General features: G+C 36.8%; 3 protein-coding genes across 5 annotated transcripts; 1 reads left to right on the forward strand and 2 right to left on the reverse strand.

The window, feature by feature from the left end:
* The first annotated feature begins 935 nt into the window (after nt 1-935).
* LOC114296577 (protein DA1-related 2) lies at nt 936-14,039 on the forward strand. The gene is given in 15 exon segments (XM_082875822.1): nt 936-1,123; nt 1,490-1,508; nt 1,510-1,645; nt 2,336-2,423; nt 2,536-2,647; nt 4,607-4,727; nt 4,944-5,027; nt 6,248-6,367; nt 6,471-6,683; nt 6,760-6,822; nt 6,968-7,083; nt 11,371-11,427; nt 12,046-12,385; nt 12,712-12,824; nt 13,229-14,039. Coding segments are annotated over 13 exon segments (1,503 nt in total). The 5' UTR covers nt 936-1,074; the 3' UTR covers nt 12,371-12,385; nt 12,712-12,824; nt 13,229-14,039.
* Nucleotides 12,830-23,841, reverse strand: LOC114286626 (ras-related protein Rab2BV). Of its 3 annotated transcripts, none has more exons than XM_082875816.1 (6): nt 23,425-23,841; nt 21,468-22,028; nt 21,201-21,396; nt 15,449-15,642; nt 13,803-13,856; nt 12,830-13,721 (listed from the first exon to the last, which is right to left on the reverse strand). In XM_082875816.1, the coding sequence occupies exons 5-6, from the start codon at nt 13,812-13,814 to the stop codon at nt 13,107-13,109; spliced, it is 627 nt and encodes a 208-aa protein (XP_082731942.1). In that variant the 5' UTR covers nt 13,815-13,856; nt 15,449-15,642; nt 21,201-21,396; nt 21,468-22,028; nt 23,425-23,841; the 3' UTR covers nt 12,830-13,106. The 3 variants fall into 3 exon arrangements, with proteins under 3 accessions (XP_082731942.1, XP_082731926.1, XP_082731933.1); XM_082875800.1 differs by lacking the exon at nt 13,803-13,856 and adding an exon at nt 18,278-18,388; XM_082875807.1 differs by lacking the exon at nt 13,803-13,856.
* LOC114296579 (serine/threonine-protein phosphatase PP1 isozyme 3) lies at nt 21,567-23,602 on the reverse strand. The gene is made up of 3 exons (XM_082868028.1): nt 23,425-23,602; nt 21,986-22,028; nt 21,567-21,876 (listed from the first exon to the last, which is right to left on the reverse strand). Exons 1-3 carry the CDS (start codon nt 23,600-23,602, stop codon nt 21,567-21,569), a joined length of 531 nt encoding a protein of 176 aa, XP_082724154.1.
* Nucleotides 23,842-25,558: the final 1,717 nt, after the last annotated feature.

Here is a 25,558-nt window from a genome sequence, read left to right on the forward strand (position 1 = left end):
ACTGGTCGACTCCCCGGTCAACCGACCGATCGACCATTCGACTTTATTTGTTTGCCTGCTTCTGTTGCTACTTCAGTTATCTATTCCTGAACAAATAAATACCGTTTGGGCCTATGTTCCCTAATTTCGATCATATGTTTGGGAGTTCAGTCCTAAAAAATGAACAATTTTGATTATTTTTGTCATTTTTTTTCTTGAAGAGTTGTGGTTGCTAGAAAAATTTTCACTTATTGTCGTTGTCGGAGAAGTGTATGTAATTAAATGATTACCACCGTTGCCTCCAGAATATTGTCGCTAAAGGGTTATCAAGGTTTTGAGAGTGAGTAGGTTTTGAAGGTAGGATTTGAAATCGATGGATCGGTGGTGATAGAGGTAGATACTCTCAAAAACATTAACTCATGATGTAGTGGGTGTGTGACTTAATTGTGAGATGGAGTGTCCTAAAATTATCAATGTCATTTTTAATAATTTCATTGTAATAAAAAACTAAAAAATAAAATATTTAAAATAATTAATGAGTTACTAATAGCACTCATAACAAAAATGAATACTTAAATGGGTTAATATTCCTAACCCACATGATAATTTCTGCTGTAGTTGTCATTTGTTAGGTGGTAATTCTGTAAATTGAGAGGAATATGAGGGTAAATGTCAACCATAACTACCTTTACCCGGCAAAGATTATTCAAAAATCAGTTTTATCTCTCTCCACTTCTCAGCCGTCCAACGGTCACTTTTTCATCTTCTTCCGCCTCAGCAGATTCTCATCTTTTCCCAATCTCTTCCACTTTCTCTTCTTTCTTATCTCTTTTCCAAAACCCTCCCCCTCTCTCTCTAAAACCCTTCTCTTTCCTTTCTCCATCAGAGATTCTCTTTCTTTTCTTCTTTCTTTCTTTCCCAAAACTAGCTTTTAAGGATGCCATTGTTCTCCTTCACCACCTTCCGTTCTATTCCTTTTGTGCTCCATACCCTTTCCTTTTCTTCTCTCTATTTCTCTCCCCGTCCTTTTCGTTTTCCACCTCCCTTTTCGCTTCCTAGAAATTCAGGCAAACCTATACATACACTTCAATACCCATGTCGTCTTCTTCGTCCATTAATCACCTCTCTCAGTCCTTTATCTATGGTACAGTCCCTTCTATTTTTCTTTTCGGTAATGATACATCCCACTAAAAGTGGTGCTCTAAAGCACCACTAATGAGTTGTCAAGCACTTTAAATAAAAAAAAAAACAAAAAAAAAAAACAAGACACAAGCAGTGGACACCGTCCATTGCCACATCACTGGTGGTGCTTTTAGAGCAACACTTTTAGTGGTCTCAAGCATTATTGTTTTCTTTATGTTTTGTGATAGTGTATTACATGTTTGAAAAATGCTTCAATGAATTTTGTATTCTATTTATAATTTTTTTTTTTTGGGGGTTCTTTTATGTTATGCATATATGTTTATGGAATGTATTAATTGATTGTAGTTATGGGTTGAGGTTTAAACAGGACACTTTGTTTCTTCATATGGAGAGGAAGTCTTGGTTTATGAAACGATTGAGCAAGCTTTTTAAGAGTGGCTCGGATCGTGGTGGTATGGGCAGGCGAAACCCACAATATATCGGGAAGGAAAACATGGTTTGGCAGGCTCCAGCAAGATCCGTGGTAATAGGACATTGTCTCTATGATTGCATTCATATTATGATGATATTAGTTGATAACTAGGAAATCTAGGAAATTGTTGTGATTGTTTAGGTTCTGTTAACTTGAGAGAAGAACAGTACATTCATTAAATAAAATATATATCAATATGAATAAAATAAAAAAAAGAAAATCTGAAAGAGAAGAGATAGTCCTTTTTACATTATTGGGACCTTCCAAAGCTACACGCAACCTTGATATCTGCTGAGCGGTTGGCAACCCTCGGACTTGTCTGAAATTGTGAAGTGCTTTGATTTTGTAAGTTACATTGATGTTTAGTTGGTTTTTATTAGAAGTGATACCGTTTCAGATAATGATGCTTCAATTATGGGCCATGGTAACGGAGAAAAGTTGCTTTTGGTAGTCTCTCCCACATGTTAAATTAATGATCTTCAATTGTATATTTATTATTAGAGTAAATCTAAGCGCATAGATGATTTTCACAAAATGAGATATAGATGTGAGACAAAGGGTGGGTCCCACACATGCACGTGGGACCGACTCTTTCTTTGATATCTATGTACCATTTCATAAAAATCTTCAATGTTACTAGCACAGCTGTCATTATTATCATGAGCTGCACGATTGAATTCCTAAATGTTGTTTATTGAATAATAGAAGATGTTCTTATACAAGTCTGCCAAATCTCATCAGGGTGAGCACTCTAGAACTGACAAGGAGAGAGAGGAATTAGACCGTGCACTTGCACTTTCTTTGGCTGAAGATTTGAAGAGACCACCTGGTAGACATGTTGTATAAGACAGTAAAATTATTGTACTGTTGCAATAATCCAGTTTAAATTCTCTCTCTCTCTAACAAGGTTCTGTTGTATATATGAATGTTTGGATTTTCAGGATACAGATGGCAAACAGAGAATGATGAAGATCTAAGGGCACTTCAGGATGTCCCCAATTCATCTTCATATCCTCCCTATGCCCCTACTGACTATTATCCCAGAGACTATAGGTACTAGTTTGTGGTAATGGGTCTAAACATGTTTTGCTCAGTTGAAAAAAAACACCATTATACATATGAGTTGTTATGTTAATCATAAAACATATTAATCCAACAACTTGGTAGCATACTTGGAAACTTTGTGATTGATTGCTATCTGCCAAGTTTAGCCGCTTTCATTTCCTGGTAATCCATTCCCATAAATGGTTGCCTGCCCAGAGGCACAAATGAATGGGAAAATTTTTGCCGTTTTGATCCAAGTCAAACAGTTCTCAGTATTGTATTTCTGAGCCTTTTTGCCCTAGTATGAACAGTTAGGATGTGATACTTACATAGAAAAGAGAACATGAGAATGCACACAATTCCTTGTAATAGTTATTACACCAATTATATTGTATAAGCATTTTAATTCAATGTATGGCTAAGAAGAAGCTGATTGCTTGGCCTCTTCTTGTTACTCTGGCCAATGAAATTTTTCGCCATGCAGTCAAAACCTATGAAGCATGGACACTCCAAAATTGGTGCCGTGGCAGTGTCCGACACGCGGACACGTCGGGGACACAGGGACACGTACGGTGGTGTGTCCCTTTAATTTAATGATCTTTTTGGAAGGGGACACGGCGGGGACATGCGTGTCCATATCTGGACACGCCATGGGACACGGCGGGGCTGTTTTTTAAATTTTTTATATTTATTTGGGGTCAAAGTATAATATTTAAAAAGTTAAAAAAAAAAAAAAACAACAACAACGTTCAAAGCCCTAATCGAACAACTGAGGGAGTAAAGGAGTAAAATCAGACTTGCGAAGACCTTGTCTCTCTCAGTCAAAGCCCTCTCAAGTCAATCGAACCTCTCTCTCTCAGTCGCAGCCCTCCGAAGTCCATCGAGGCCCTCCGAAGTCCATCGAAGACCTCCGATCCAGTCGTCTTCGACCTCCGATCTAGTCGTCTTCGAAGGTAAGCCTCTGTCGTCTCTTTCTCTTTCGCCTCTATCTCTCTTTCTCTTTCGCTCTCTCTTTTTGCTCTGGTTTCGACTGAGAATAAGTCTGATTTTTATTTTTATTTTTATTTTTTTATACGTTTATATATATATATATATTTATATGTAAGATTTTTTTTTTTTTTTCGTTTGTTTATATATATATATATATGTGTGTGTGTGTGTGTGTAGACTTTTTTTTTTTTTTTTTTTGGTACTTATATGTTTATATATATGTATATAGATAAAACTGTATCTAAAAAAAAAAAATTATAGGTTTATATATATACATATATACAGTATGTAAACTCTTTTTATTTTTATTTTTTATCCTTCTAATGTTAATGTTAATTTATAGGAAAAATGTCTAGTTCAAATTCTGCCAATAACACACAATCTACCTTTGATGCTGAAGATGATAAGCTACTGTGGAAATATGTGACTAGATTAGAAAAATCTGATGCAAGAGGGGGGAATTATACTTTTCAATGTAACTTTTGTCGGGTTAGTGTTTGTTAATTTCATTGAATTACACAAGATTGGATGTTGAATCTTTTGCCTCTTATATTTATTGAATTAATGGTACTATGTTAGTATTTGTTAATTTTGATTTAGAATGAATGTAATACGAATCTACATAACACATAAAAATATATATATAAAAAAACAAAAAAAACAAAATTCGCCATGTCTTCCGCCGTGTCCGTGTCCCCATTTTTTGGCAATTCCCGTGTCCCGTGTCCGTATCCGTGTCGGTGTCAATGCCCGTGTCCATGTCCGTGTCCGTGTCCATGCTTCATAGGTCAAAACTTTATTTGACTATTTGTCAAGAATTATAGACAAGGAAGATGTAGACTGTGATGGTAGCTCTAGGCATTTCTCTATCCAGTTTTATTAATTAGAACAATTATGGAATCAAATCATAATTTGAAGTCACAAGTTTCTGAACCATGAAAATGATTGATAGTGTATGCACACAACTATAACTTGCAGAGTATGCGGTGGATGCAACCGTGACATTGGCTGTGGAAACTATTTGGGATGCATGGGAGCTTTTTTTCATCCAGAATGCTTCCGTTGTCGTTCTTGTGGTTTCCCAATCACCGAGCATGAGGTAGCTTGCTTTTTTGGTCCCTAAGTATTCACAACCCCCCACCCTTAGCACATACACACAGAAAATAATAAAAATAGAAGATTATCCTATTTCTATTAAAATAATAAAAATAAAAGATTATCCCATTTCTCTTATTTTAAAGCAATATTTGGACAAGTAATTCTCTTTGATCTTTGTTTGTCTCTAGGCTTATTGGTTTTTTTCTGTTGATTCAAGTTTTCTTCATCAGGGAGGCATGCATACCATAAGTCCTGCTACAAAGAGCTAACCCATCCCAAATGTGAAGTTTGTCACCAATTTGTAAGGAAACACTACTTTGGAACACTTGAATTGTTTTTCTTCTCGTCTTGAACCAACTTTTTTTTTTTCTTTGTTTTTTTGTAGCTTTTTCCTCATAAAGCTGATTTTCAGTTGTAATTGACTTAAGAGTGCTGCTGTTTATTAGCCGATGGTTCAGTGGTAGGTTTAGGTAGAAAAGTATGTTCTTGATGGAAAATCCAGTAGTAGGTTTGGTTAGAATAAGTAGCGTCTTGGTGCTTTTCCAATGAACTTGGTTTGCCCAAGTGAGTTGGGCATCTAAGTAACACCAACACGGACACACGACATGACATGACATGACGCAGACTCGCTAACGCATTGATTTTAAAAAATGCAGGACATGACATGTTTGGGACACGTTAAAATTTTATTTTATATCATATATAAGAAAAATTTATTTAAAGGTAATGAAAATATGTTAATAAACATCGAGTTATCATTCATGTAACAATACGTTTTATAGAATGCAAAGAAATTATTGAACGTTGTATTACACATAATGTATTTATCTTATAAATGTTTCAAAACATATTTAGAATGTATAAGTTGTGTTTTGAAGAATGCAAATCATTGTTGTTGTGAAGGGTTTCATCGCATAGGATGTATTCGAAGAGTTTAAGAAGTATCACCGAAGTGTTAGTAAAGTGTCCAATATTATGAATATGATTTTTTAATTAAGACACATAGAAGAAGTGCCGGACATGCTGTTAGGAGTGTCCAAAGAGTGCGGGTGTCGAGACACACTTTTTTCCGTAGAAGTGTCTATGCGTCTCAGACATATTGGGATACCTACAAAATTCTCGCACATTCTTCTTCGCATTTCCATTATTTTGTAAACCGAGATATGTTTGTTACATCTAAAATCCGCCAAATTTGTGTTTATATTGATGTTAAAAATTCAAAATAAATATTGGAATTCTTAGAATTGATACCCTGTAAATGGTTGTTGCTATAATCCTCATGTATTGCATAAAGCTAAAAGTGTAATATTTTGTAGCCCGTATATGCAGAAAGATGAAGGCTTTTCCTTATTATACTAATTAGATTAAGAAAAAAATGAATATACAAATTGTTAATATGCATATCACACAGATCTAGTTTGGACCATCTATCTTGGAACTATCAACTGTGTATTGCTGTCGATCATAACTGCTAGCAATCTTCATATTGATGTTTATGATCTTACTTTCACATATTCTCAGATCCCAACAAATGGAGCTGGTTTGATAGAGTACAGGTGCCACCCATTTTGGTCCCAGAAATATTGCCCTTCACATGAGTATGATAACACGGCCCGATGCTGCAGTTGTGAGCGTTTGGAGGTACTGATCTAAGCTAGCATTTGTTATTTTTATATTTTTTTTCAAAATGATGATTTTTATTTTTCTTGTTGATGTTGGTTCCCCACTTCTTCCCCTTCTGAAGTCTTGGAATGTAAGATACGTATCTTTAGGAGATGGACGGAGTCTATGTTTAGAGTGTATGGAATCTTCTATCATAGATACTGGTGATTGCCAACCACTCTACCATGCCGTTAGAGACTACTATGAAGGAATGAACATGAAACTAGACCAGCAAATTCCGATGCTTCTGGTCGAAAGACAAGCCCTTAATGAAGCTATTGTAGGCGAGAAAAATGTAATAAATGAATTCTCTCCATTTTTTATGTTCCTGATTTATAGAATTTTTCTAATGCAGATAACTTTCTTTCCAGGGTTTCCATCACATGCCTGAAACAAGGGGTTTATGTTTGTCAGAAGAGCAGACAGTTACCAGTGTATGTTGGATAACCAGATGATTGAATTTTTCTTTATTTACTAAATTTAAATTTATCACTGTTACACTATGTACCTAATAGGTGCTTCTCTCTCTCTCTCTCTCTCTCTCTCTCTCTCTATTTTGATTATAAAAAAAAAATCTAGATACTTAAAAGGCCAAGAGTAGGGAACCACCGACTTGTAGGATTGAGAACACAACATCAAAAGCTGACTCGAAAATGTGAAGTCACAGCCATTCTTGTTCTGTATGGTCTCCCAAGGTAATATTTGGTGATTTTTTCACTCTCTCTCTCTCTTTTTCACTCCCTCTGTCTCTCTGTTTTATAATTGTTTGACATTTTACATTTCTACACTTCCATATGATGTTTTTGTTGTTTACTCTTGTAAGTGGCAAACCTTGGTTAATGTTATGAACTCTTATGGACACATCTTCGCTTTATACATGAAACAATAATTTGAGAGAGTGATAGAGAATAGAGAGAGAGAGAGAAATACTGAATTGTTCAGTTGTTGTATATCTGTGTAATTAGAAGGAGATGTACACCTCTCTTTTATAGAGAGGAAAAGAGACATAGGGTGCCTTAGCACCGAAAGCATAACGGAAAGAGGGAACAACAATTATGAAAGCAGAAACATAATGATAGACTACAATGATGACTAACACTACTAATATACAATATTAATACTAATATACAATATTAATATACAATAATATACTAACATCCCCCCGCAAACTCAAGGAGGGAAAGCATCAACTAAGTTGAGTTTGGAAACAAGATCATGGAAGCGGCCAGGAGGATGAGCTTTAGTGAAGATATCAGCGGGTTGATCGACTGAAGCAATAGGGAGAAGATGAACAGTACCACAGGTAACATGCTGGCGAATGAAGTGACAATCAATCTCAATATGTTTGGTGCGATCATGAAAAACATCATTATGAGCAATCTGAATGGCACTCTGATTGTCACAATAGAGAGGGGTAGGACCAGAAGAAGAAACACCCATATCAGATAGGAGGTAGGTTCATAAGTAGAGAAGGCAGCAGATCCAACAATATAATCACGAAGATGGAGAGGAGGTTGAGTTACCCGGCGTGGTCGACCTGTAGGAGGATCGGTGGGAGGAAGAACCGGTGGAGAATGAGGTGTGGCAATAAGAGGTAGACCGTCAGAGGGAGCAGGCTGGACAGCATCAGGAGTGAGCAAGGGCGTCTCAATGAATGAAGACCCTGTATCAAAATCAGCAGAGAAAAGATCGATGGAAGGATTAGTAAACAGTACAGAAGTGGAAAGTGTGGGTAGGTGAAATGAGGAGAGCGAGGAAAACATCTGGTGTTCCCAGAAAACGACATGGCGAGAGATACGAAGACGTTTAGAGAGAGGATCCCAACAGCGAAAGCCTTTATGTTCAATTCCATATCCAAGAAAGCAACAAAGACGAGAACGAGGTTCAAGTTTGGTGTGTTCATGAGATTGAAGAAGAACAAAGCAGGCAGAGCCAAAAACCCGGAGATTGGCGTAAGGAGGAGGAGTGCCATGCAGACGTTCAAAGGGAGTTTGATTAAGGATGACAGGGGTAGGAGTACAGTTGATAGTGTAAACAGCAGTGAGGGCAGCTTCCCCCCAAAAGTTTTCAGGACAGGAAGAAGACAGAAGGAGAGCACGAGTAGTGTCAAGGATATGCCTATGTTTCCGTTCAGCGCGGCCATTTTGCTGGGACGTGCCAGCACAAGAACGATGAGGCAGTGTACCATGATGCTGAAGAAAAGAAAGGAAATCTGAATCCCGATATTCCATAGCATTGTCAGAGCGAAAAATTTTGATGACTTTAGAGAATTGGGTGTGGACCATTTGGGCAAAGCGATAATAAATGTGTTTAAGTTCAGACCGATGTTTCATGAGAAAAAGCCAAGTAAATCGGGAAAAATCATCAATAAAGACAACAAAATATCGAGATCCCCCCATAGTAGGAGTAGGGGAGGGTCCCCAAATATCCGAATGTATAAGATCAAAAGGTGCAAGGGAAACAGAAGTACTTTTATTAAATGATAAAGCAGGTTGTTTAGCAAGTTGACAGGGTATACAATCGAAATGATCGGGAATTACACGACCCAACTGTCCACTAGAAACCAAAGACTTTAAGCGATTAACAGAAATATGCCCTAAGCGACAATGCCAAAGATGAAAGGGAGATAATGAGGAAGTAGAGGTAGGAGCAGCGATCTGAGGAGAGGTAGGAACATGAAGGTGAATGAGTTCATAGAGACGTCCACGCTTACGGCCGATCCCAATAGTCTGCCCCGTCTGAGGGTCCTGTACCAAACAATCAGTAGCAGAAAATGTGACAGTTAGACCAAGTTCACATAATTGACCAATGGAAATAAGATTTAAAGTGAGAGCAGGGATATGATAAACTTGAGGTAGAGATAAAGAAGAGGTGGAAACAGTACCAACATGACGGACAGACATGAGGGAACCATCAGCAGTATGAATGGAGGGAAAAGGAGGAGATGAGGAGGAGGAAGAAAAGATAGTAGAACTGGAGGTCATATGATTACAACAGGCAGAGTCAAAATACCAAGAAGAGTTACCTGGGATTACAGACAAAGCAGTAGGAGGAGGTGTACCAGAAGAGGAGAGAAGTTGTTTGAGCATGGCCTCTACATCTGTCGGAGAAAAGCGAGAGGTAGACGGAGCAGGTGACTCAGAGAACTCCGCAGAGGCAGAAGCATCAGTGTGATGAGACTGATTCCCGGAAGCAGCAGCAGCAGTGTGATGAGACTGATTCCCGGAACGATGAAAGTTTCCCCGGGAAGAGCCACCGCGAGAGGAGTGGCTATTAGAGGATGATCGGGAAGGATTGCGAAAACAATCCTGTTGTAGATGACCAGGAGATGGGTTGAAGAAAGGCCCCGATTCTGACAATAGAGGCAAGCAGTGGGCCGCTGGGTAAATGATGGCCGGGACGGAGGAGTGGCAAGAACAGAGTCCACATGACGAGTTTGAAGTGTACCAAGACGAGTCTCCTCTGAGAGCAACTCAGAAATTGCTTGTTCAAGAGTGGGCAATGGATGGCGATGAAGCAGAGAGGCACGTACGGGCTCAAAGGAGGAAGTAAGAGCCATGAGAAAGTGCACCAATCTTTGCTGGTTGCGATAGATAGTAAATAAAACAGCATCTTCGTGGTTATGCCAAGTTGGTTCTGAAAGAGCAAGCTGATCCCAAACAGAGTACATTTGAGAAAGGAAGTCATTAATGGACTGAGTGGATTCTTGGCGCATGCGATGAAGTTGGTTCTGAAGTTGATATTGATGGGCAAGACCAGTAGTCTGGTATCGTTCTTTCAAAAAATTCCATATGTCCTTTGCAGGAGTATTTACAGAGTCAAGCTGAAAGCGACCAAACTGAAGACTGATAGAGGTAATAGATGTATTACGAAACCAGGTAATGATTTGGTAATTTTTACTGTCCCATTCCTCAAGTTGGTCTTCATATGTAGCAGTATGAGCAGTGGTTTCAGTAGTGACACTGTCTTTAACCGGTTTAGTCACATCCCCGGTGACAATTCGCCAGAGCTTCTTGCCTTTGAGGAAGGAAGACATGGCTTGGGCCCACAGAACATAGTTGGAACCATTCAAAATAACGGAAATGGGATGGGAGGCATCAGGACGATCCATAATACGAGTTGAGTAGGATTAAAGCAAGAGGAATAGACCTGTAGGAGCAAAATTAGGTAAAACAGAGTGTACCAGTGAGTCCGGAAGGTCGAAAATAGCCAGGAAAGGTATGCTGGACAGAGATGATGTCAGCAATGATGTCAGCGGCGCACGTTAGCAGGCTGCAAGAAGGAGCACGTTAGCAGGAAGCGGCAGCGCACGATAGCGGACAGGAGCAGGCGCGGCGCACGGTAGCCGTTTTGGCGCACGCGGGTGCACTTTAGTGAAACGGCGCACGAAAAGCGCACAGTAGCAGGCGCGGCGTACGGGCTGACGTCAGCCGCGGTTGTGTGGGCGCGTGGAGGCGCGTGGCGGAAGCAAGGTGCAACAGATGGCGCGTGCGGGCGCGTGTGAGAGTGGTGGCGGAGGTGGTGACGCGCCGAAGACAAAAGTGGCGCGTGAGGGCGCGTGGAGGGTGTTCTGAGGACGGGCTTGGTGCCGTTGGAATCGTGAGGAAATTCCGAGCGGTTTGATGTATGCCACTGTGTACGGGACTAAACACCAAAATCGAAAATTGCCAGAAATACAACACTGGGCTCTGATACCATGAAACAATAATTTGAGAGAGTGATAGAGAATAGAGAGAGAGAGAGAAATACTGAATTGTTCAGTTGTTGTATATCTGTGTAATTAGAAGGAGATGTACACCTCTCTTTTATAGAGAGGAAAAGAGACATAGGGTGCCTTAGCACCGAAAGCATAACGGAAAGAGGGAACAACAATTATGAAAGCAGAAACATAATGATAGACTACAATGATGACTAACACTACTAATATACAATATTAATACTAATATACAATATTAATATACAATAATATACTAACAATACAGATTACTGACAGGTGCGATTCTTGCTCATGAGTTAATGCGTGGGTGGTTACACCTTAAGGCCATGTTTGTTTGGGCGGACTGGATTAGCATTTCCATGACTAATAGTCCTAGGACTACGAATCCGTTAGATTATGTATCCTATCTTAACTAATAATCAAGTTTAAAATAATTAGTCCGTACTTCAATTGTTTAACCAAATATCGGATTAATAATTTTATTGGACTATTAGTCTAGTCCCAAGCTCATGTCCACCCAAACAAACATGACCTAAAGGTACTACATGAGTTCCTTCTGTTACTTTTCCTTTTTTGTTTGATTGAGGGTCATAGAAGACATGTTGATGCACGACAAGAACATTAGAGCAACTTCATTGATGTAGTATTTAGGTGTAGCAGTACTAAAGAAGCACAACACAACGTAAAACACTCCAACAATGTAGAATATGGTCTGTTAAAATAGCACATATTTTATACTACACCGGTGGAGCAACTTGTAGTGAATCTGTATGAAGTCTGTTTTTGTTGTGCTAAAATGGCACAAAAATATGCTATACCAATGGAGATGATCTTATGTTGGGCAAGAGGAACAATAACCGGAGATAACTCTTCCAAGATCGATGCATACCACATGATGACGTACATCTATTATTTATTTATTTTTATTCTTGAATTATGCAGGCTACCGTAATCTGAATCCGGAGGTAGAGGAGGGTATATGTCAAGTGCTTTCTTACATGTGGCTCGAGTCAGAGGTAATGCCAGGATTCAGAAATATGCCATCCACATCAACAGCTTCATCATCATCGTCAATGTCATCATCGAAGAAAGGTGGAAAGTCTGGTGTCGAGAATAAATTGGGTGAGTTTTTCATGCATCAGGTTGCCCATGATGCTTCTCCGGCCCATGGTGGAGGATTTAGGGCCGCAAATGCAGCTGTGAATCAGTATGGTTTACGCAGTGTTCTGGACCACATTCACCTAACTGGGAGTTTTCCCCTGTAATTTGATTTACAATAGGTATGGCCTCGTCTCTGTTGGAAGTTGGTTTGTCTTTATTGTTGGAGATCATTGAATTAGCTCCTCAGAAGGATTGAGTTGATCCAAAAAAGCTTGGATTAGCTACCCCTTGTTTTTGTGGTGTTCTTTTGAGGATTCATTGTGGGGTTCTTTTAAGGATACAAGAAAAAATGACTTGAAACATAATAATAATGATAAGCATATCTTCATTCCATAAAACGCAAGTGGTTCTTTGTTGTCTGCATTCTAGTTAGCAATTACATTCTTTGGACACGTTAACATATTTTTCAGCATTTTAAATTTTATTTATCTAATTTTTCCGCAAGGGATCCGGGGGCTTGAACCTGATTGCTGACTTTGATTGCCCTAAGAATCTGGTGCTTTTCTATTGGCCTTTTTGGCACAAGTGATAGAAAGGAGTTCGCGGATTGTACGATAGGTATAATCTTTTTTCAATCATGGAATGCATTAGATGTGAACCATGCCAATAGGCAACAAAAACAAAAAACAGAAAAAAAACAAACAAACAAAAGATTGCATGTTAATAAGAACTGAGCAGTTGTCTATCCCTTTGTCTGTGACGGGACACCAACTTTGCAGCCCATCCTTTTTTTTTGGAAGTTCCAAGGAGGGGGATAGCTAGCATTGTCATGCGTGCAACTCAACAATGGTGTTCATGAACTAGATGTCGTCTAACATGACCTCTAGAGAAAAATTCAAGTCACATTGTATCATATAAGCTGTCATGATTGAACAAAAACTTCATCTCATATGTCCCCTCCCTGCTATTAAACAGAAGCCGACCATGATGTCCAGTTTTGTGACCAGTTTGTGTGTTTGTAGACTTAATCTTGTTAATTAGACAAGAAGTTCTCCTGCTCAAATTACTCGTATAGTCTCCGACATTAATGGTTGTGCCCTGACCCGGAAGCCCAGTGGCTGCCTCCTGAGCTGCCAGTGCCTTCTTGCTGATTATCTGATAAATGTCCAATAAGATTGTTTGGAACGCCTTCTCAATGTTGAGTGCCTCCAGGGCTGAGGTCTCCAGGAACGAAAGGCCTTCCTTCTCGGCCAGGTGCTGGGCGTCTTGGTCTGAGACTGCTCGGAGGTGGTTCAGGTCAGACTTGTTTCCAGCCATCATGATGACGATGTTGGAATCAGCATGGTCCCTCAGTTCGCGGAGCCACCTCTGGACATTTTCGAAGGTCTGCCTCTTGGTTATGTCATAGACCAGGAGGGCTCCCACTGCACCTCTATAGTATGCACTTGTGATGGCTTGATACCTCTCTTGACCTGCCGTGACCCATATTTGGGCCTTCACTGTCTTGCCCTCTACCTGTAACCAAAATAGTTAAAGCTAAATTTGCAAGAAATATCATCTAGTGTACATATATACAATGCACACATTAAATCTTACATTTGCACACATCAAATCTCATGTCGTTGCCTACTTGTTGCTATTGTGTATGCTCTGTGGAAGGAAATGAATGCAAGAATGTATCAAAACGATTACAGAGATGGTAAGACTATCTCAGAACAGATTGTAATGACTGTTAGATTTGTGCTATGCCTTCTTAGAGATGTAAGAAGTAGTCAGTTCAATAAATGGTTGCAATATGAATGGCGAATGCCGAATTTAATCTTTGTAGATAATTTTTTATTGATCTTTGTAGATAATCTTTGTAATTGTGGGAGCATTTTATGGTGTTTGTCTCTGACTCTTTGGATAATCTAATAATGGATGGTGAGGATAACTACAGTGGATTTACATGTTGTGGATTCTGTGCCTGCCTCTGGGTGATGTGTCTTCTGTTGTTTTGGATTCGTTAGTTGCTATTTGTTTTTTTCAGTGATGCCAATTGTATTGATGTATATTTTCTGCTCTTTTATAAAATTATCTTACTTTCTTAAAAAGATTAAATTTTACATTTGTATAAATATGTGTCCTTAACAAGGTTACCTAATGATAATACAATAGTCATAGGCGGTGTTTGGCAACTTAGTTTTTAGGTTTTTTTTTGATTTTTTTCATTACAAGACAAACATTTTACAAAACCAAAAAAAAAAAAATCCAAACAAAATATCACATCAAATCCCATAATCATTTTACTTTTTCTCTCACAAACATTACATCCAACCACAAAAAAACCCAACTATCTTCCCAAACACAAAAAAAAATTTCTCCAATAATATCCTACAACTAAAAAAACCTACAAAAAAACCCACTTTCCAAACACCCACATAATAGAACACCAACATGACATGTGGTGATCCCAATAAGGCCCGGCAAAAGGGGATGAATGGGACCTGCCTTATCTCCAACTCAGCCGACCAAGATAGATAGGTCAAGTTTGCTCCATCCATTAAGTTTTTGTTACTTTTGTTAGTCTAGAAGCACTATGTCAACATGAATTAATTAGTTAGCAAAGTAAAAAAAGTAACATAGACAATGTTATAACTGCCATGCCATGTCTATGTAAACTATAGAGTCATCTATTTGGTGAAGTAACTCTATATATATAGTAATACGTACTAGTGGTGTGTACACATCTGATGAGTATGCTATTAAAGTTGCAAGAAGTTATAAATTTTGATATGAATTTGAGGCATGAAATTACAGGTAGTTACGTGACAGTTTTTGCCAATTTGGATATAAACTTTATATAATAACTATCCAATTGAAATCCAAAATAAGGTGAAACAATTGGAACACGCAGTCCTATAAAAACAATACTTCTACCAACCAAAAAAGAAAAAATAAATAAATAAACAAAACAAAACAGAGGCAATAGAATATTTTCACACAAAAACATGTTATCTATCAAATGGCATTCATACATCCACAACTTTGTAAAAACATGTTTTTCCTTTCATTTCAAATTCTGAAATATAACACAACTTTGTAAACACATGCAACCAAATGGACCCAAAGGTAGGTTCACATATTGGCAAACTGTAGATCACAGAAATTTGGAACTAGATCGGTGGTCAACAAAATAGTACATTGATATACAAAACTCGTGACAAATTGGCAAAATGTAGATCACAGAAATTGAAATAAACCTGAAGAGTCCTTGTGGCAAATTCAACACCAATGGTAGATTTAAACTCTAAGCAGAACTCGTTGCGCGTAAACCTGGAAAGTATATTAGATTTTGCAACACCCGAGTCCCCAGTCAAGACTATCTTGAATAGGTAATCATACTCATGATCCACCTTGTAGGCCATTGCTTCTTCTCTTTATACCCTCCACAAACCTACCCATAACATAACCAAATCACAATTCATTAAAAAAGAACCAAGAAAAAACACAAAACAAAAAACCAAAACCAAGTAAAAAACAATTTGTTTCTTTTTTTTGGAAAATCTGAAAATGAATCTTGGCTTTACTCATTAGGATTTTATTTCTTTCTATTTTCTCATTGTTTATTCTTTTTTTCCTGAAAAAAAAAGAATGTAAGAGAAAGAGAAGCAACTAACCATAAACAGATGATGATTTGGTTGAGGAAAAAGCAATGCAATGGAGATTTTGGAATCTAAGGCTTGCAGAGAACTTTTGGGGTAAGAAAGAGAAGAGAGAGAAAGAGCATTTTTCTCAGTCCAATCAGGAGAACCAGAATTAGTGAGGAAACAGGAATTTAAGCGGTCATTTTTAGTACGGAAAATTCCAAAAATACATATGTTTATATTCAAATTTTACTAGAATAAAACATTGGTTTTTATTTTAATTTTGACCTGTTTGGTTGCTACACAAAGATGGTGAAATTAAGATCTCATACCAAATGCAAAACACTGATATTGATATAAGTTTGATTTTTTGTAGTGCACAAGCCTACTTGTTCAAACTTTATTTGAAATTATTTAAGCTGGACTTGCTACATAATAGGCTGATTTGAAATAACGAACCAAATACAAATTGAGTCCAAGTAGTTTCATTCGTTTACTATCCTAAAGGACCATACACTAATGAGGGGTTTGAAACATATGTAGACCTTGCATTATTTGGCAATAATTATTTTCTTTCTAATAGTGTTTTTATCAGTAATATTTTTAAAATTTTATCGCTAAAGGCCATTTTTTTTTTGACTTTTTTGTATAGCCTTTTCGTGATGATTGGAATTGATTTTATAATATTTTTTGCAACAAAAATTTTATTTTTAGAAATGAAAATTTTCACTCTCTAAAACTCTTGTACTTATACAATTTTTTTGAATATGGTACCTAACTTACCATGGACCTAGATATGAGACGTATAAAATAATAAATAACAATTTTTCACAATTTCGATGCCATGCAAAAGCATTATTTTTAAAATCACGTTTCATCATTTTCATTTTTATTATTATTATTTTTGATAATTAGGTGTGTTAGAATAATGTATAGAGAAAAAGAGAGAAATATGTATCTCTTTTACATATATGATTCAACTCCTATATATAGGAGAGATTATAGACAACAATTATGAAAGTGGCCGAAAGGTATACTAACTTAAAGCATAAAGCATAAAGCATATACACTAACACGGTATCTGAACTAATTTGTGCGCACTTCGATTAATTCCAAATCTAAGTTAACAATCGGACAAACTTCTATTAGCCTTTTGAATTGACTCGAACTTGAGACCTCTTGAATTTTAGTCTCAGATTTGTAGTGCCGGCCAAAAATTTCAAATTTGTTGTCATTTTAATCGAACTCAACAACGAAAAAAGGAAATGAAAAAAAGGGAGAGAAAGGAATGAAATGCATAGCTGTACATAAGAACAACAAGAAGAATAATGCTCTAATGTACAAAGACAACAAGAAGGTATCCAGCTGTCAGCATCTTCTTTAGATAGATGTGGCAAACGGGTGAGTTTGAGCGGATTAAAATGGATCAAATAAATAAACTCGATTAATTTGTTAATTAAAATTTTCTTTTCAATAAAGTAGAGGTGGCAAATGAGTGGGTTTTTTTTGAGCGAGTCAAAATGAGTGTGTTTAAGCGAGTTAAAATGAGTTCCCTATTTAAAATAATCTAATTCAAACTAGCTCAAATTTAAATGGGTTGGATTGAATTGTATAAATGTTAGACAAGTGAATTCGATTAATCCATTTACTTTTTATTACTTTAAAAATCCGACGTTGGATGGCTTTGTTTAGCAGCAGTTACAAAAAATATATACGGTCATTTGTGAATCCAAGGGTGCGGGAGAAAAGTTCCACATATTTTCTTGCTATAAAAAGCCCATTAATTCATTAGTTATTTTACATGAAAAAAAAAAAAAAAAAAAATCAGCAAAAAGGTATAATCTAAAGCTTTCGGGGTACCCTTTAATGGCTAGTCATATACCTCCTACTTCATGGCTTCTTTTGATCAGCTTCACATGTGCTTTGCTCATTAGTTGTAGTATTGGGCAACGTGTGGATGATCAAAAGGCATATTTCTCTACTATAGTTTTTATTCTTCTTATTTATTGATTTTTATGGCTTTTATAAAATATTATTTGGGCCTTATTTGTCATAACCTAAAAAAACTAAAAAGTCAAAAAGTCACTATCCTATTTAAATCACATCATCTTAGGCCAAGTTTGGCTATCCTAAATAAGTACACACTTTTTATCTTTTTATCTTTTTTCCATCACATCATCTCTCTTTTCGTAAAAAGACAAAAAATGCACTTATTTAGGTCATCCCAAACAACCCCTTAATTAAGTCACATCACCTCTCTATCTACCACATCACTTCAAACCCAACCCATACCCAACTTATATTTCATAAAAAGTCAAAAAGTGCACATATTTAGAGCATCTCAAACAACCCGTTAGTAATGCTGAATGCACATATATATATGTGGTGTTATTGACCAATGAAGTTGCATAGAAGGAGATGAATTTAACTGATTTTATCTCCCACCTTTTAAAAAAAATAAAAGTAGCCATATATTTTGTGTGCGCACCGAATCCTGCACTAGATGAAAGTGAATCGGAGCTTCGCGACTGAATGGACTATCCAGGAATTGAGAACCTGCAAACACAGAACATTGATGGTGCAATCTTCCAGCGGGAGAACGTTGGCCATATCATTATAATCTAGTGACGTAATATAATTAGGCAAGCCAAGTGAGAGATTGCAAGAATTTTTCCTGAATATGACTTATACATTATTATATATACTAGATTTATCTCATTGAATAAGATACATGTACATCAATTAGATGGTGACTAATCATTGATGAATGCATCTATATATACATAATGTATAGACGACTAATGGAGATAGTGTCAACGCATTGAATGTGATAGATTCATTATGAATGAATCTTAGAGATGCATTATGTATCTATTATGAATGTAGAAGATACTCTAATCTATCTAATGAGGTTCATTGCATGAATGTATTCTTTGATGGGAAGACTACTAATATAAATAGTGTAAGGTCCCAAACCACACTCTCTATCACAAAACTCAAGTTGTCACCATAAGAAGGTTCCCATCGCCTAGAGAGAGAAAAGTGGTTTGAAGATCTTAAACAAATAAAGAACTTGAAGATCAAGGTCTTCTATTGAAGGTTTCGCTTTTTCAAAAAAGATTTTCATGCTATCATGGATCAAAGTACGTATACACTTGTTTTGTATAGTAGAAATACATATAGTTTTTATGTATAGAATTGAATCCTTAATGATTTTTAATTTATGTTCTGCAAAATTTTCTATTAATTGGTATCAGAGTATGGTTCTCGATTCTGATACATGAAACATATAAGTATGAATTTCATTTCATGATGATGTTTTGTGTAACCAGTGCATAGCCTTGATTTATACTTGTCTAATTTTATCTTTGTTTTTGGTTAATCTTTTATTCTATTGATATTAAAATAAAAAATTGTAAATTATTGAACAAGTGGTAATTAAGATAATACCTTATGCACTTGTAATGCTTTGTTACACACCTTATGAGTTGAAACATTGTTGATCAGCCTAACGGAGGTTCAACACTATGTATGTTTGAACAACCAAGATGATTAGTATAATAAATATAGCATTGAGTTTTCTGCCCAACGGTGATACACTTGTTATGGTCTTAATAATTATTTTATTTTATTTTATGTTGTTAATTTTATTAGTCATCTTATTTACTTTTATGAAATTGCTAAAATATATTGTTATTCGGCCCAACGGAAGGATAATTTGATTTCGTATCTAACTAATTATGTTTTCTAGTTAGATATATTTAACTTGTGATGTTATTTTTATTCATGACATGTGAAAAGTAGTTTTCTTGATTATATTAAGTTATGTAATGGATATTATGTGTATGCAGCATTGAATCCTACTATAATTAATAGTTACTTGTTTGGTATTGAAACTTCGAGTGAAACTAATTTCAAGAAATAGAATGAAGAAATTGGAATTGCTTTGGGAATTATGGATTTAGACTATGCATTAAGAGAGCTAGCACCTACAAAGCCTAATGATACAAGTTCTAAGGAACACATGGCTTTATATGAAAAATGGGAACGCTCTAATCACTTAAGTCTAATGATTATGAAATACTACACAACTTCATGACTTAGTGACTAAATTATCCATCCCCTTTCCCTCCTTATAACAGCACCCAACTGAAGCCAATTAAACATAAATCCCGGCCTTCCAAACAACCAATATCTCTCCATTAAAACCCTCTTGCTCTCTACTTGAAATAAATTCACAGTAACACTGCCCCCTTGAGATCAACCACCCTCATGCTAGCCAGCACATAATACTTGCTTTGCTATCCACCCGTCTTAGAACATTTCATCTCTCTGGTACTAAGTTCATGGCACCAAATCTTTTGACCAAATACTGCCTAAGAGCACCTAGATGCTCTTTACAATACTAGTATTTGACCTCAATATGACACAATTCCAGTTGAAATTGATGCTCAACAAACAATGTTCAAATTGCGCCTTTCCAAGAAAAAAAAAACCTGTATCGTATCCAAGTGTATTTAGATAAACCAAGGCTTCCTGCCTTCCATCATTGAACAGATCACCCTTAATCCACAAAGTTGGAGAATAATTATTCTTTCACAATTCTTCATCATTTACATATTACTAAAGATCCTCACAAGCAATCTTGCTTTCCAAATACAAGAAAAGGCGCAAACAAGTTCATTGTAAAGTATTTTCAAGGCCTTGTTTAGTTGTTTAGTTCTCAGAAACAAATAAAGGAATGAAAAGAAAATACCAACATATTTTATTTTACCTTTCTTGCTAAAGATGGAAAAGAGGATTGAAAAAAAAATATATATATATAAGGGAACCATCAAAGGGGTTTATTTTCCTTTCTTTACTTTGTTATGGAAGCTACAAAGATTTTTCAATCTAGGGGAGTGGTTTTAGAACCCTTTTCGACTATAATTCATTCTCTTCATCTTCTCTCCCAAAAAAAATGGCCTCTTCAATGGTTTATTTTTCTTTGCCTCTTGTTTTGAGATGACAACTAAACAAGGAAAAGGATTTTATTTGCCTCTCCCTTGCATTAACTTTTTTTTACCTTCCACTATGTTCTCACTTCTCACCATTTATGAGAACAAAAATAAAAAATAAAAAACCAAATTTTCTCATTTGACCAAAATATTCCAATAGGAGACAAATAATGATACACTTTGGGAGTAAGCTGAAATTTAGAAGACCAAATGATGAATTTGATTTACTACAGAAGTTAATCATAACCCTCCCAACCCAACAACCCAGCAACAAGCCAACAACATTATTTACTAAGGCAAGGAAATTTAGGTAATGATATTGACACATGAACAGCAATATTAAGATGAGAGAAGCAATATAATGAACTGACCTTTTGGTCACGTTTTTGTGGACATCATCAACTTAGTTTTTTTATCTGCTGGCTTGAGAATTTGAAATGAGCACATCAAATTTTCATCAACGCTCATCATTGCCCCAGCATTGTCGAATTCACCACAGTAGTTGGGGGCTGAGAATATGGTTACAAGCTGCCTGTCAGCAAAGAATTCGTAACCATCCTCTACAACCTAGATCAGAAAACACATGTAAGCAACCTCAATAAGTCAGTTGAACAACAAACAACAGAAGAGTCAGTAACCTGATGGGCGCGACAAATAAGATCCAAATCATGCCTTGTTAAGAACTCTGACACCCTATCAGGGCCAAATGTAAATGAAACTCCTCTATCATTCATTCCCTATCCCTTGACATCTCTACCAGGATCTGACCAGAGTAAATCACACAGTAAACCAGTGTCAGGAACAGGAGTAGGACGGGGTAAGTTTCTAATCAGATCCAAGTTTGTAAGATCAGGGGAAAGGCCACCATGCATGCACAATATCCTGTCATCAATGAGTGCGGCCACAGGAAGACAATTGAAACAATCAGTAAAGGACTTCCATATTTTCACATTAAACCAGCGTTTGCATTCATCAAAAAAACCATAGATGCGATTAATAGAAGCACATTCATGGTTTCCCCTGAGAAGAAAGAAGTTCTCTGGATATCTAATTTTATACGCAAGCAAGAGGCATATTGTTTCCAGACTCTGTTTGCCACGGTCTACATAGTCCCCTTAAAAATAGATAATTGGATTGAGGAGGAAAACCACCATACTCGAAGAGCCTTAACAAATCACTATACTGCCCATGAATGTCACCTGAAATGAAATAAATAACTATTACATGATCAGGAAATAATAGTTATCACAATGCACTGCTATTCTGCACTTATGCTATGTTTGAATTTTACATGTGCACTTCAATGACTATCCATAGCATAAAATCCTTCATGAAATTGCGCTGAGTAAAGAAAAATTGCTTATTGCAGTTTTATATGGCGTTATCCAATTACTAAACAATAACAACAGTGATGATGATGCAACAGTGAAGCTACAACTACTATGGTAGCTAGCTGCACTTCTGAACACAAATGCAGCTACCTCTGAAGTCGTAATTTGACACATAACCCACAAAAGCAAACTCACATTGTGACTTCCCAAATCGCAGAAAACTATTAGTAAATTCAAATTCAAAACTAACTCAAGCATTTTTGTTAATACAACAAGACAACAACTTGAAAATCTTTATAAGTTAAACCAACATTAACACAAGAAAAAATAATTGTTCGTGAACTAAATAGCAATGACAATGAGCACAGTGATGTTAGGAATTGACTCTTCCTAACCAAAATCGGTGAGACACAAAATAACAAACAAGGAAGACAAAATGAATCAAACAAATCACGCACACAAGAACATAAAAATTTACGTGATTCATCCCAGAATAGGGCTTCTTCGTCTATGGCTGCTACGGGTCTCACTATGATCAGAAAATTACAACTCTCTCTTAACTTAAAAGAGGCGCCCCACATTGATTTATAAGTATAAAATTAGGGTTAAGCAACATGGGAATTACGAAAGTATCCAAAAAAATTTGGCCCCAAACACCCCCCCACCCCACCAATTGGACCTAGTATTTGAGTGAACAGTAGGGTTGACGAGCGAACAGTAATTATCAGGTCCACCGACCCAACAATTGTAGCTACAACTACCATTGGTAGCTGCTCTTCTGAACCCAAATGCAGCTACCTCCAAAGTCGTATTTTGACACAACCCACAAAAAACAAACTCATATAGTGACTTCCAAATCGCAGAAAGTTACTAGTAAATTCAAAAGTCAAAACAAATTCAAGCATTTTTTTGTTAAGACAATAAAACAACTCAAAATCTTACAAGAAAAACCACCAAAACGCACCTCCAAAAAAAAAAAAAAAAAAAAAAAAACTACAACTACTATTGGAAGCTGCTGTTCTGAACCCAAAAGCAGCTATCTCCAAAATCGTGATTTGTCACAAAACCCACAAACTCAAACTCATGTTGTGACTTCCCAAATCGCAGAAAGCTAAAAAATTCAAGCAATTTTATTAAAATCTCATAAATCAAACCACCCAAAAAAATAAAAAAAAAATAAAAAACCTGAAAACAGAACAGTTAAAAAAATTATAATAAAAAAAAAGAAGAAGTTTTTGTTTTGTTTTTGTGCATCGATATATACCGCAAATTTTGATGGGAGCTTCGAGTTCGAGGAGATTGGGCTGTTGGATGAAGATATCACGAGAGGCAACACAGAGCTGCTTGATCTCAGACTCAGAAAGCTGAACAAGCTTCCCTGGCTTCGTCGATCGGACTTCGATTAGCCTTTCGATTATCTTGTCCAACACTGCAGGGTCCATTCGTCCCCTTCCGTTTTGCGAAATTCCACACTTACGCCGCCAACAACAAAATCGAAACCCTACTTTGATCTCTCTCTCTCAGATTTTTTTTTTTTTTTTTTTTTTTTTTTAATATGTGAGTAGTTTTGTTTGGGTTCTGATTCTTTTGGTGGAATGAAATGAGAGGTGGTGGAGAAGAGACTGAGGAGACTTTTTTTCGTTTTCTTGAGATGAGAAATAATAACAGCAGAAAGCGAGACAAAGAGAGAGAAAAAAAAAAGAAACCTCTGTTTGGCAAGTTGATTTTCAGGTTTTTTTTGGCTATTTTAGCCACAAAAAACAAAATAGGCTATTTTAGCCATAACAAACAAAACATCACATCCAACCTATAATCATTACATTCTTCTCTCACAAAAAAAGTCAAAAAAGTCAAAAAGCCAAAAAGCCCTTCCCAAACCAAGCTTCTTAGCCCAGGCTAAAATAGCCAAAAAAACCAAAAAGCCAAAAAGCCAACCTACTTCCCAAACCAAGCCATAGAATCTCACAGATGGGCGCTTCGGGACGTGGCGTGGGTTTCGGTGGTCTGAGGTGACCTAAATAACAAGAATGATTCATTCTTCCTTTTCTCTCCATCTCCCTCTCTCTCTCTCATTAGTTATATTTTTTTTTTTTTCCTCCAATCACCGTCCACCACGTGACAAGGGGGTGAGGGGGTGACCCCAAAAGGGGGTCCCAAGCATTATTTTCTAAATAATTATATTTTTTATCTTTTTATAAGAAGGTATGTAAAAAAATAGAGATGTGATGTGATGAAAAAAAAAATAAAGAAATAAATTATTTTATGTATGTCAAACTTAGCCTTAATAATTACTTTTTAATTTTTAATTTATTTTGAATTATATAGAATCTCATGTTTTTTTTACATATTATTTTAAAAAATTAAAAAAATATTTTTAATTATTTTTTCAAGACAACCGAGAAACGACTACAAAGACGTACCCATCAGAGTGACACAATACTTTGATCATCTCACTTTCCTTTTTCTTTTTTTCTTTGTTTGAACATGTTGATCATCTCACTCTGACAATTTGTTTTTTACCTCCGATTGGGTATTAAATATTTTAGTTAAAAATTATTATATTTATTTTTTATTTTTTTATATATTTTTTTTTGTAAAAAATTAAAGAATTATTATTAAAATAATATATTCTCAAATGAGATTACAAAAAATTTAAAAAAAAATTGAAATTGTACGGGGAGCAAATATTCCGGCAAACCCGTACTCCTTTCTTCCAAGCTCCTGCCTGCCTAATCGATCTGCGAGTACAACGGCGGTGAGCTGCCCGGCGGTGTGGCGCCGGAATACCCCTCCGACGATCAAGTTAGACACACACAGGGATAGAGAGAGAGAGGATTGAGGCTTCGTTTGGGAATAGGCTATTTTAATAACTTTTTGACTTTTTACGAAAAGATGTGCAGAAAAATAGAGAGGTGATGTGACAACTTTTAGTAACTTTTTGACTTTTTTGCTAAATCCAAACGAGGCCTGAGTGTTTAGTGTAAATCTCACCAAATGTTCATCTGCCTCAGCGTGGGGGCCGCGGACTCGCTTATATACCTTCTGCGCCCCAAATCTACTACCATTAGTCTCTCGACACGTGGTGCTGCTATCCCATCTGTCAACACAAATCTAGCTGAACATCACCTAACTGCCAGCCCACACCACTGGGAGCTCGGCAGCCGGGCTGCAGTATCTCGGCTATCAACGGCCGTGCTGCGTAGCTAGCCAGAGCGCTCCGCTCGCCAAGCTCAATGACGATCGAGCTCGGTTGCATTCCGGCTTAGCCGAGCTCGGGATAAGTCATGCTGGTTAGCCGTCAGCCTTTCTGCCGAGCTAACGCATGAACTGTGGAACCCAGTGAGGCAGCGGACATCTCGGCCGAACCTCACTTGACCACTAGTACGACATCAATTATG

The sequence above is a fragment of the Camellia sinensis genome, chromosome 1 (genome assembly GCF_055761805.1).
Source record: "Camellia sinensis isolate YWXY chromosome 1, ASM5576180v1, whole genome shotgun sequence".
Classification (NCBI taxonomy): domain Eukaryota; kingdom Viridiplantae; phylum Streptophyta; class Magnoliopsida; order Ericales; family Theaceae; genus Camellia; species Camellia sinensis.